This window comes from Calypte anna, chromosome 3, assembly GCF_003957555.1.
Source record: "Calypte anna isolate BGI_N300 chromosome 3, bCalAnn1_v1.p, whole genome shotgun sequence".
In the NCBI taxonomy this organism is placed as follows: domain Eukaryota; kingdom Metazoa; phylum Chordata; class Aves; order Apodiformes; family Trochilidae; genus Calypte; species Calypte anna.
This window is the reverse complement of record NC_044246.1, coordinates 101051566-101064282: the sequence shown is the minus strand read 5'-3', so window position 1 is coordinate 101064282 and position 12717 is coordinate 101051566. Positions and strand designations below refer to the sequence as shown.

Below are 12717 nucleotides of genomic sequence, written 5' to 3'. Positions count from 1 at the left end.
CAATTTATTAATTCTCTGTACTACAGCAGTTTGGTATATCCTGTTTCTCTGACTGCTTTGCAGTTTTTAAACAGTTGTCATGTATTTAATATGCAATAAACTTACTAATTGCCTGTTTACTCTTACTGTTTTGATTGGATATCACTTTCTTCAAAGCACTGAAGCAAAGTAGAGCATGCATTTAACATAAGAGGCAGATAGGTATCACATCTGAAAGTACAACCATTTCTGTCGTGTCTTCTGTATTGCTGTAATCAACTCTTAGGAGTTGAGTTCAATGGCTGCTTCTTTGGCACATTTGTGAGACAGGAAAGCATAACGTAATATTTAATTCCCAAAACAATGAGAGGAATTTCACAGTCCTCTGAGGTCTTGCTTATTTTAGAAAAGAAGCCTGAGCTTTCCGGCATGGGCTTGGTGTAACGAATCTTTCTTGACCTTTTCTTTCCTCTTCTGACATCTAGGCTATTACAACGGTTTGAGTAAATTGTTCCAAGTCACTTTTTCTGCCATCTGAGATTTGCTAAGTGTTGGAGCCTATCTGAGTGGCTTTGTACCATGCTGGCTTTGGTGGTCTCTCTTGCAGATATTCATATCCTATTAGGTGCTTTAGCTTCTGGGAGCAGAAAGTTAAATAATTAAGCAGCAGTTTTAAGCAACAGTTAAAAATATTTAATCGTTTATAATGCTATCATCAGGGCATGGGGAATGGATTTTGAGGAAGTCAATACATGAGGACAGGAAGTGGTGCTGTCTACAGGCCTGGTACAATCCAGAAGCCTTGACTCCCTAAACAGATTGGTGATTTCCTCTGCAACAATCAGCATCACTCAAAAATTGGAAGCTTCTGTTTTTAAAATGATTTGCTGATGTTTTGAGGTTGGCAAACTAATAAAGTGTAATGGTAATGGACATATTTCCAATAGGAGGGACTTTTAGTACAGGTGTACTCATGTAGCACCTTTGCTAACTTGCTGAATAAACTTACTCCAAGCTTGCTTTTGCCATTTTCCTCTTCAGGCAGACACTGTTTACTTAGAATATCTATCTGTTCAGATGATCTTCTTGCAACAGTTCTGCTTCCTTCCCTTTGTTTTATGTTGCTTGAAGTTCCTGAATCAGATGCCAGCCATGCATTTAACCAAGATAAATTTGTTCTGATATGATGTTAATGTCTATCATGACTAATTCTCTGTGCTTCTTACTTCTTGTCAGGGACACAGATGAAATGTCAGATGCCCAGAAGAATTTTAGAAATCTAGGGCACTGTAGGACTTGCACTGAGGAGCTAATTCCCTCTCTGGTTTTCCTCTTAGTCCTTAGGCCACTCCTTGTCAGGTCTTTGCAGTCACCTACCTCATAAGGTTGAACTCCAATTCCATATTTAATGATACTGTTCTGGTAAGAGTAACAGGTAGAGAGGGAGAGGTATCAAATAAGCAACTTTTCCCAAGATCAGCATGAATTAAGAGGCACCAAGTGTTAAAGACAGAATGTCTTAGATGTATAAACAAGTTTTATGTCATTGTTACTAACCACTTTTCCATTTGGGTATTTGGTAGATACAAAGCAATGAAGTTCTTCCATCAGGCTTACTGTCATTAAGTCAGGCATGTATCCTCTGCAAATCAGAGGACTGCTGCTTTCTGTTTCCATATCTTTTGTTCTTTTCATCTATGCAAGACAAAATACTTCTTTTGCCCCCCTTTCTTTAGAGCCTGTCTGAAGCTGCCTTCTTCCTGCTGCTTCTGCAAGGTCTCCAGCATCTTCTTGTTCTTCACACGCCTTTGACCAGATATTATGTATGCACCCCTAATTATTTCAGTCTTTCTGTTGTGCTTTTGGTTTGTTTCTGGGCGGGTGTGGGATTGCAGCACTTCCTGGCTGATCACTGCTGTTGAGGCTTTTGCCTAGGGCAGCAACTTCTCACTTAATGTACTCCATAGCAGCACTCATTGACTGACAGTGTCTGGTCTGTGGGGATAAAATTGCATTCCCTTGCATTTTTATTCCCCATATATAAACGACCCAGAACTGCCTGATACACATTCTTTTTAACTTTTAAGAAAATAACCTGGTCATGAACATGGGTTTTTCTGTTTTGTTTGGTTTTCTCTTTACTCAAAGAGCAAGAAAGCCTGGTGTTCTCTTCCTCCCCTCCCCCCTTTACTCTTCTAGTCAGTATTTTTTCAATTCTCACAAGCACTTGTAACCTTCAGCCACATTCTTGGTGCCACCTGTCAGTGAGTGATCCACCCTGCCCTTCAGAAAGTGAATCTTCATTTGTGTAAAGATCATAGTGCTATTTTCAAGTAGTAAAACAAAAGCTGCCTCTTACGCACTCTTGCTACCCAACATTCCTGGTCTTTCTTGTGTCGAGCAAGAAACTTGAGTTGTAGGTGATGACATTTTAGGACTTGTATTCAAATATCAATACTTTTATAATACTCTATTATTCTGGGGCTGGTTAGTCCATCTGATGTCTTCCTTTAAACACTTCCTTCCTGACACTTTTATTCTGCTGGGCTTCATGCTGTTACAAAATCATGAGGCTGTAAGATACCATCTGTTGTATCTGTGCCTACAGATACGGCAAATGTATGAGCTCATCTCTGTGAAATCTTCTGAAAATGTAGACCTCTACTAGAAGGATAGTGTTGGAAAGGTCTCCTGCACCTTGAATTGGATCCGAACAAAATCATATGATCCAGCATGCTGCAATTATGAGATTGCTTCAGTATTTCTCTGAGCTTACCTTCTTGTAGCCTGCTTTTTGTTTCAGGTTTATTCCATGCTTTGGTTATCTCTTAATTTTATGACAAAAGAGATGATCCATCTGTACAAATAGTACTTCCACAACACCTACATCCCTAGATGATGGCTTTTATTTTTAATGAAGATTAATATTCTTTTAGTTAGGCAAGATTTCTTCATCCTCAGGATTTCATAGGGGTAATAAAACAGGTAGCTCTTCAGTGGGTATCTCATTTGTTTACTTACTAATCACAAAGCGAAGCATAGCATTCCAAATGTGGTCTCACAAATGACAAACAGAGGGGAAAAATCACTCCTCTTAGCCTGCTGACTATCCACTTACCAATGCAGCCCCTTCATGCAGTTGGTGCAGAGACTCACTGCTCATTCCTCTTGATTCCTTTTGTTGTCCACCAGGGTGTTGTCCACCTTGTCTCAAGGTGCCTGTGAATGCCGTCTTGTATTGCTGTGTGGTGTCTTTCCATCCCAGGTACAGGATTCTGTGTTTGCCTTTGCTTAACTTTGTGAGGTTCTCATCAGCTCATTTACCTATCTTGTCTGGGTCTCTCTGAAGAGCAGCAGTTCTCCATCAAATTTGAACCATGACTTCTGCAAGTTTTCTGTTTGCCTTGTGATTTCTCTGTTACAACCTGGTTTGGTTACAGAGATAATTTAAAGTGCTGTGTTGAAAGTAATGCTACAAAGAAAGGAAATCTATACTGCTCTCCCCTTGTCCACCAAGTCAGACATCTTGTCATGGAAGGCAGTCAGGTTTATCAAACAGCATTTGTCCTTCTTACATCTGTTCTGGCTGTTCCCATCCTTTCTTGTGTTTGAGTGTTTGTAAGTAGATTCTAGAAGGATATGTCATCATGAGCAGTGAGGTTAGGCTGTGGTTCCAGCCTGTAGCTTTCTGGATCCTCCTTGACCTTCTAGAATATGTACATGACATTTGTTCTTTACCAGTCATTAGGGGCCTCCCCAGGTTGCCATGGCCCTATCAAAGGTGATAGAGAACAGCCTGGTAATGCTGTTGCCTGGCTCCTTCAGCATGCTCAGGTGCATCCTGTGTCATCTCATGGCCTGGTATAGTCACGTTTGCTTTGTTGATCCTTAACTCTGACTTCCTCTACAGTAACACTACACACCCTGGTCTTAGCTTCAGGGAGCTGTGGGAGCATGTGAGCACAGCTTGCTGATGAAGTCTGAGGCCAAAAAGACACTGAGTACCTTGATCTTCATGTCCTTCAGCAGTAGATCCTCTACCTCACTGAGAACAGTGGGCTCATATTTGCCTCATTCTTTCTTTTACTGACAGTTTGTCAAGGCTCTTGTTTCCCTTCATAACCCTGACTGGTTTCAGCTGCAGTTGAGCTTGGCTTTCCCAGTTTCGTCCTTGCATGCTTGGGAGATTCCTGCTGGGTAGCTCATCTCTGCTTCCATGTTTCAAACCTTTGCATTTTGTGCTTGAGTTGTGGCAGAGGTTGCCTGTTCAGCCAAACTGGCTCTCTGCCCTGCCTGCTTAATTTCTAGCTAACATGAACAGACTGTTCTTGCGCTATGAATGTATCATCTTTGAAGATCAACCCACTCTTCTACCTTCTGCACTAGCTTCCCACAGGATCCTGCCTGTGAATTCTCTGAACAAGCCATAGTCTGTTCTCCTAAAGACCAAGGAGTTTCTTCTTTGGTTCTTGCAGGGTCTTAAATGCCACCCTGTCACAGGAGCTTCAGCCAAGGTTTCCACAGACTCCTGTGTTATCCCACACCAGTTCTTTTTCATTAGTGAGCAGTAGATCAGAGTGCTTCACTGCTGAGACTTGTTGCTCAGTTGCCTCAAAAGAAATGTTCTTGATGGTTAGGAAACTCCTGGATTGCTTGTAGCCTACCAGATTGTTCTTCATGAATATGTAGGAATAGTTGAACTATTTATTAGATATTCATTAACTCCCTACTGACAATGCCATCTTTAATGTCATTAACTGTAAATGACTGTAAAGGAATTAACTGTACCTCTGATCCTTTTTCCCCCGGTATTCAGAACTGAGATCCTCTTTTATGCCTTTATGTAGGGACCAACAATCCCTACAATCCCAACAATTCCACAGTCTTTGACCCTAAACAAGGATCTTGCAATGCACACTTCTATTCCTCTTTGAACATAAGCATCTACAGCTCTTCATACAATTTAATGCTCTTCCCTGGTAGAGGTCTTGCACCAGCCAGCCTGTTTTGTTCTTCTTCTAAGCATCCGTGGGGGCAGTGTCAAATCTTGTCACCCTTAAGAAAGATTACATCTAGTTTAATTTTCCAGCCATTGCTCCCGTTATCTTTTGTCCTTCTAATAAGAACAGAATTTAAAAAAATGTATTTAGCCAGGAATACACCCACTGGCATATTACTTGTACAAAATTAAAGAGCCTGGGACATTTTTAGAATTTGTCAGAGATCAGAATTTCACTGGTTTCCCTTACAGATTCCCACAACTACCAACAAGGAGGATACTGAAAGGGAGAGCTTGCCAGCAGAATGTTGCACCTGAAGATCTTTGAACAGACTATTGCAGATCTAGTTTTAGGAAGCATAGAACTACACATGCATTGATTGCTAAAAGTTCCTTGACATGGCTAGCAGTTGCATAGACATATGTAAACTGAAATGATATATCACGTGGAATGAATGAGTTGATCTGAAGTCATACACTTGGTGATCTGAAGTAGTACACAAAAGTTGCTGAGTTATTTTCCTTGCTGTCTGAGTGCTGTGTGTAGGACCAGGTTGCACCTGCAGTGCTTTTGTGTGTACTGGGTACTTCACACTCCTGCTTTATCAGTAGATCCTGGCAGCACAGCAGCTGGGAAAAAATAATTGTCTGAAAACTCAAGATAGGCATCTCTGGTTCTTTTCATTAGCAGTGTCTTCCTGTGTGCTTGTGAATGGATACTGGAGGTGTGAAATGAGAGTCAGCAAAATCCAAAAGACATTTTGGTTGTTACAGCCAAAGGCAGATGGTTAATGGTTCCAAACAATAATGAAAGGGGCAATTATTAGTGAATGAAAATTTCAAGAATTACCAAGGCTCTAAACTTTTAAATAGAAATAGCTTTGAATGCTAGTGTTTCAAAAAATCCTTTTACTCTGTTAACACATACATTATCACAGCTTTTATTTGCTTTGCTTTAGATGAGAAGATTGTGGAAAAAATCCGAGCTTTACAAATGAAAGCTGAAGACTATGATGTTGTCAAAGTGATTGGAAGAGGGGCTTTTGGAGAAGTGCAGCTGGTAAGAATGTAATGATTTAATGATTAGACAGTTTTACAGCTGAAACCTTCCCCCGTCTTGCATGTTTTATATCTAAAAATGCATTGTTATAAAGAGTGCTATTTTTGTTGTATCATGAGGTCATTTCTGTGCATAGTAACTGGTACATCTGAGTTTAAAACATGAGGTATTTGAAGGGAAGGACTTGGAAAGCAGTTTGCTATATCTTAATCAAAATGGAAAAGTCAGTTCATGGCAATTCTGATTTTTTTTTTTTGGCTGCAAGCATCACTATAAAAATATCTGAAACAGTCCTATGAAAGTGCGTGCTGATAGGGTAACAAAAAACCTGATTTGCTAATGATTAATAGAAGATTTTTTTCTTAAGATTTGCCCACTCAACATTGTATCCTGTGCTATATCCATATCTGTACTTTAAAACTTTATATAGTAGAGAGAAATTATATTTAGAAAACAAAAGATACAAAAAGTAACAGTTTTTCATTTAATTTTGAATTTTCCTGGGCTTCTAAGTCATACTGTGTGATAGATAGCACAAAAATGATGTCAGTTTTGGTATAAGCTATGGATACAAGCACCAAATAGATTCTGGGAATGCAGACACCAGAGACAAGTTATGATGACCTGACAGCTGCAGATCAGTTGATTCATGGTAAATTTCTGTGTAAACATTTTTAGAAGAAGAAGAGGTGAAGCAAACCAAAGGGGAGCAACTAGTTTGCAGCAATTGAAACAAGTTATCTTGTTCCCACAAGATAACAAAAATTACCTTATTGATTGTGTCCTTTGATATGGAACTGACATTTTACTGTTCTGGGCTAATTTTGCACTAGGAAGCTGGGAAAATCATAGTCTTAGAATTTACATTGATTTTGGAAAAAACCGATTTTTTGACATATTGTTGAGGAATGTGGCAATATCTTAGCAATGAAGTGTTTATGGGAGGTACACAATGTGTAATGACAATACATTTATAAAATTATTTGTATTTTCCGTTTTAGTATTGGTAATATTTGTTTTGATTGCTGAAAAAAGCCCCTTCCCTAACACTGTTTGCATAAAGCATGGGTACTTTGCAAATTTACATGTAATTCATATGGCAGTTCACAACATTTAATCAGAAGTTTTTACTTATTTATGTTGGTTTTTAAGGCAATGTTATCCAAGCGTGGCATTTGCACAGGTGCTGCTGCAGGGAGCATTGTAAGAAATCAATCTACTCTCTGGCTTTTTGCTGACAGTAATTTCAAATGGTTTATTTTAAAGTTCTTCTGTTAGAGGTTTTTATTCTTACATATATCCACCTACAGGAGCTAATAGAAGTGCTCCTTTTTCATGCACTTGCATGGGAAGTCAGCAAAGCATCAACTTAAAAAGATCAGACTTCCTCATCTATTCATTGGAGAAGATGAAAAGAGAAGGTTCCAATAGCAGAAGTACTTCAAAAATCAAAATTAATTTATTTCAAATGTATACTTTTAAGGATGTGTTTTTCTAAATAATTTTAATTTCTTTTAACATTTTATTTTAAATGTAAGTTCTTTAACTTATAAAGTTCTTTAACTTACTCTGTTCTAAAATAGAAACTCTTTTTAGTTCACAGTGCCATGTCCAATTAAATTTTTTAAGTAGGTGATTTTTTTACAGTGTACATGCTGCAGTTAGCTAGTTTGAGGAATCTGACAACCAACTTTATACATCTCATTTGCCTCATCATTGTAATGGAATGGTAAAATGCATAGTAACTTGGTCATATAATGATTTTTTTTGGTCATTATGAAGGGTTTTTTTTTAATCCTTTAAATAAGGCCTTCAATCCCCCAAATAGAAAAAAGCCATGAATGCTTCGACTTGGAGAGAACTTCTGTGTATTCATTAAGAGCTTTTGTGCACTCCATGGCAATTTAAAAGAACAATCTTTTTAATGGAATGTAAAAATGCACTTAGAGTTCATAATGCTGTGTAGTCTTACAGCTAAAAAACTGTGGGTTAATAAATCCAGCTGTAGTTTTCAACTAATATTAGCTGGTGATGAGGGAATACATACCTACATTTTTTTGCTCACAGGGTATGAGACAAGTTTAATCTGTTGAGCTAAGCTTGATCTATTTCTACTCCATTCAGAATGTTAACACCACAGTTGCAGATGATGGATTTGCAGTAATCAAAATATTTTGCAACACATTCTGTGATCAAAATAGAAATTTGCTTCAGTGGGGGCTAAACACAGAAAGAACCATAAATAAAACATGATTGAGAACATGAGTTAAATTCATGACTGTCATGTTATCAGTGTGTGCCATTGTGCAAAAATATTTGTAGCACAAATATTTTTAAAACATTTGTAATATTTAAATATAACAGATTTAAAAAAAAAAAATTATTTTAATCTATAGCATAAAATAATCAGCTATGAGCTCCTTAATTTAGTGTTATTCTCCCAAGCTTTCTGCTCCAAAATAGCATTTTCTTGCGAAAGAAGTGTTGTGGAGAGATTAGTTTCTGGATTCTAGCAGGAAAGGAAAACACATTATCTCCTGTTGCATCTTACAGCTAGATCTTTTAAAAAAGCCTCACTTTCTATCCCATCTTCCCCACCAAAAAATTAAAAAATTCAGTCCATTAAAGAGAGATCAGATGACTCTGGTCTGAGCGTCTGGCTTTGGTGGAAAAACAATTTCCTATAACTCCAGAAATATTAAACTCTACTCTTTAGCTCTTGCCTCTAGCTTTGCTGCATCTGTATTGATGGGGAAAGCTAAGAAAATAGTTGCTAGCTGCCAGATCACTGTTTCTCTTATACAGTACTGTGGAAAAAAATGACTGGTGTCTAGGACAGATAGAAAAATTGAATTATTTGGCTTAATTTCTTACTTACGGTTTATGCAGAAACAGTAATTTATGAAAGCACATCCTGAGAATTCTGTTGTTTTCACTTGAGGAAAAATCCTCAAGACTGGAAACAAATACATTCTCTGTTCCTTCTTCCAGGTCCCATCACAAAGTGCTGTGTCATTGCCACACTTGTGACACAGCAGGCTGACTTGATCATGTGCTAGAAAAGAAAACTAAAGAAAGGCAAACTCTGTTGTATTTAGGTAGTAAAGGATGGTCTGGATGACTGTCTCTTCTATGTGATTTCTTAGTGTTGCAAACCAGCATTTTTGCCCATGTAAAAAGGTACCGGTTTAGTTTCTTTAACTGAGTACTTTGTTATTAGGTTTAGTTCCCCAGCTACTGCTGATGTAGACTGCTGCAGTAAAGCAAATACAGCAGTTGTGGTCTATAGCCTGAAAACTTACCAAGATATGAACTTTGGTACCCTATCTGTAGTAATTTCTTATGACTCTATTAGGCATTTCACAATATTTGTGATTATTTCAAACCTTAGACTCCATTTCATAGCTCTGTTCTAGGACAGATAAATTTAGGACAAATAAAATTTTCTTTTATCATAAAGAGATCGTACCATTATCAATACTAGTCAGTCTGGTAACTTCAAATGGATATGTTGTTTTCTTTGCCTACAGATTGTCTTCTGGGCTGAATATTATAGAAATTATGTGCATTTTGTGCATATTTGTTTCTTGAAAGTCTTAAATGGATGAACCAGAGTAGAGGGAAATTCTTATTCTTAATGCATTTTTGTAAGTTAAATGAGGCTGTGTTACTTGGTACTGATAGCATGAGGGGATTTTCCTACCTATTTTGAGAGTTATTCTTGTAAACTGCAGTTTAAATTTGGCAGTTCATTTAAGCACTTGGAAGAAATTGAAACATCATGACAGTTTAATACATGAAAAATATGTGCTATGAGCCATTATATGTAGGTTCAAATATAGGCCTGGGTAAAAAGTGCAGTGGCTAGCAGCTAAATAGGCTGTCTCCAGGGGCATGGTGTGATATTAGTAATAACATCAGTGGTTCTGTTCACTTGTAGGACACACTCAGCCTTTGGGTGTGCCAGTATGCTAACTACTGCTTTGGTTCCTTATTTTCATACAGAGAATGAACCTATCTCAAAATTTTCTTGAGAACTAAATTAGCTGACTAATAGCCTTATTGGCACTTTCTTAGATGGTGCACAGGCTGTGATTTCTGGTCATAGAATCACATAATGGTGTGGGTTCAAAGGGACCTTAAAGATCATCCAGTTCCAACCTCCCAGCATGGGCAGGGACACCTCCCACTAGTCCAGGTTGCTCAAGATGTCATTCAACCTGTCCTTGAACACTTCCAGGGAGGGGGTATCCACAGCCTCCCTGGGCAACCTGTGTCAGTGTCTCACCACCCTCACACTATAAAATTTCTTCCTAACCTAAATCTAAATGTCTCCCTGGAGCCTTCTCTTCTGAAGAACCCCACGTCTCTCACTCAGCCTGTCTTCATATGAGAGGTGCTCAAGCCCTCCTACTATCTACCTAAAATTTTGGTAGCTGTATCTTCAGAGCAAAAAGTCCCAATTTCAAGAATAGTAAGTTCATAAATAATCCTGTTTCTCATGTTCTCACCTTTCCAAGATTGGTTTTCTTTCCTCTCCCCCTAATGCTTCTCCTATTTTGACATGTAATTCCTGTTTGCTTCAGCAACATTAATGTTTGCAGCTCCTCAGGAGCAAGAGACTGATGTTCCCAAATTTGTAGACCAAATAGGTGCTGCTCTGAAGCTTCACACTGCAGTTGTAATGCACCTGAAACTCTTACAAATGTTCATCAGTAGAGCCTATTAAACGTTCTTCCAAGTAGAGTAATTAAACTTGTGTAAAACTAAGTGGTTGGAGAGTATGATTTATGTTGCTAAATGTGAGGATTATAAACATACCAGAAAGTCATAACCACTTGGTTCTGGTTTCATAAATTAGTCCACGGTTTTGTTTTTTTCTTTCATGTGAAGAAAGTATGCAGAAACTTAAGATGCAGTTAATTTCTTTTTCTGCTGACTCAGATATCTTACTGCTGAATATTTCTCACCTTGGTTTCTTCAAGGAACACTCAAGACTACTGGTCCTTTAGTAGTTGTTTCATAAAGCAGCATAAGTCTAACAGGGTTTCATTAACAGAGTAATGACTTTTCAGTCTGTGCTTTTAAGGATTTGGTTTCATGTCCGTATTCAGATAAAGTTTTGCAGAATATTTCCAGATTTAAAGAGTTTTCATTTCAGTTTTCCAACAAGATTTATGTTATTTTACACTATTTAAATTGAATTTAATTACTACTTAAGAAATAGGAGCACTTATTTTTGGTGAAAGAAAAGTTGGAAGAGGCCGAAGTAGACTGACTGCTTGCAGAATTTCTGAGCTGAATCCAACAGATTGATGGTGTTCAGAATAAGAAAATGTAAACATTTATTTCTCCTTTTGTAGTGGAACTCTTGAAGAGGGAATAGACAAACATTTCCTTTTTAGTCTGTGACCAGAATTATTTAATATTTTTTAGTGCTCTGGGTGATACAAAGTAGGTGTGTTGCTAAGGTGTTAAGAAGGACAGTCCAGTTCTTCAGAGAAAGGCAGTGCTTTTATTATTCTGAGTTTTGGGTTGGTTTTGGGTTAGGTTGTGTTTTTTTCAGCAGACAAGTAGGATCTACTCTCATTTTTGTGTTCAGAACCATAGTGAGAAAGAACATGGGCTTGCATCAATGCAGTTTGCACATACCAGAAATACACTATGCTGGCATTCAGGTTTTCACATGGCATTTTTAAAAAGTTATTTCTCTTTTTTTCATCCAACAGGTTCGCCATAAAATGACACAGAAGGTTTATGCAATGAAGCTACTGAGTAAATTTGAAATGATCAAGAGATCAGATTCAGCCTTTTTCTGGGAAGAAAGAGACATCATGGCCTTTGCCAACAGTCCATGGGTTGTTCAGGTAAGAAAAGATATGTAAGAGTAAAATTATAATAATAGAGCCATAAATCTTTTTCAGTCTTGAGCTGGTTTTGAACTTACATCTAAATTGAAATAATGGTTTTGGTTCAGTTTTTATTTTAAAGGATACATTTTTACAGCATTTTACATTTTGCTGAGTTTGTGTTAGAAACACTTTTGGCTGTGTTAGAAAGTATATTAATTTATATTTTAATCACTTCAAATGCATCATAAAATGGAATTAAACAGATTTTTTAGATATACACATAATTATTAGGAAAAACAGAGAGGCTACCTTTGCAACTAATTAAAAATAGAAATGTAGGCAATTAGTATTAGGAGTGCTTTAAGTTTCAGCTGTGGTTTGGTAGATGGATGAGTGCACTCTCTTGGTCTCCCGCAGAACAGGAGGTTGTAGCAGTGGTTTGCATGAAACCATCCTCTGTCTGGTTGTCAGTTACTGCATCCCAGCTCAGCAGTGATACACAAGTAATGGAGGGTTGACTCCTTCAGCTGGTCTTGAACACTGTTGCTTGAAGATGTCTCATGACATATATCAGCATCGTGTTTGTAATATGAATTATGCCTTTGGGAAGAATTAGTGCTAAATACTGCAATTTGTTGCAACTGGCAAATTAGACCAATTACTAAAATGAGTAGTGAAAGCATATGTTTAGAGAAATTGTTAGTACTTCACTTTGTTAAATAATTAATACATTTAAATACTTTCACATACATTGCAATGCTTCTGTATATGTAATAAGAAAAGAGAGGCCTTAAGCTTTCCTTATATTCTTCATAATATTTTACCTC

General features: G+C 37.6%; 1 protein-coding gene across 5 annotated transcripts in view; it reads left to right on the top strand.

Moving 5' to 3' along the window:
- ROCK2 (Rho associated coiled-coil containing protein kinase 2) overlaps nt 1-12717 on the top strand; it is a 96330-nt gene that overhangs the window by 44584 nt on the left and 39029 nt on the right. For all 5 annotated transcript variants that reach the window (XM_030446896.1, XM_030446892.1, XM_030446891.1 and 2 more), the window contains exons 3-4: nt 5938-6038; nt 11768-11905. In XM_030446896.1, the coding sequence (XP_030302756.1) occupies nt 5938-6038; nt 11768-11905 (239 nt within the window). The remainder of the gene's footprint in view (nt 1-5937; nt 6039-11767; nt 11906-12717) is intronic.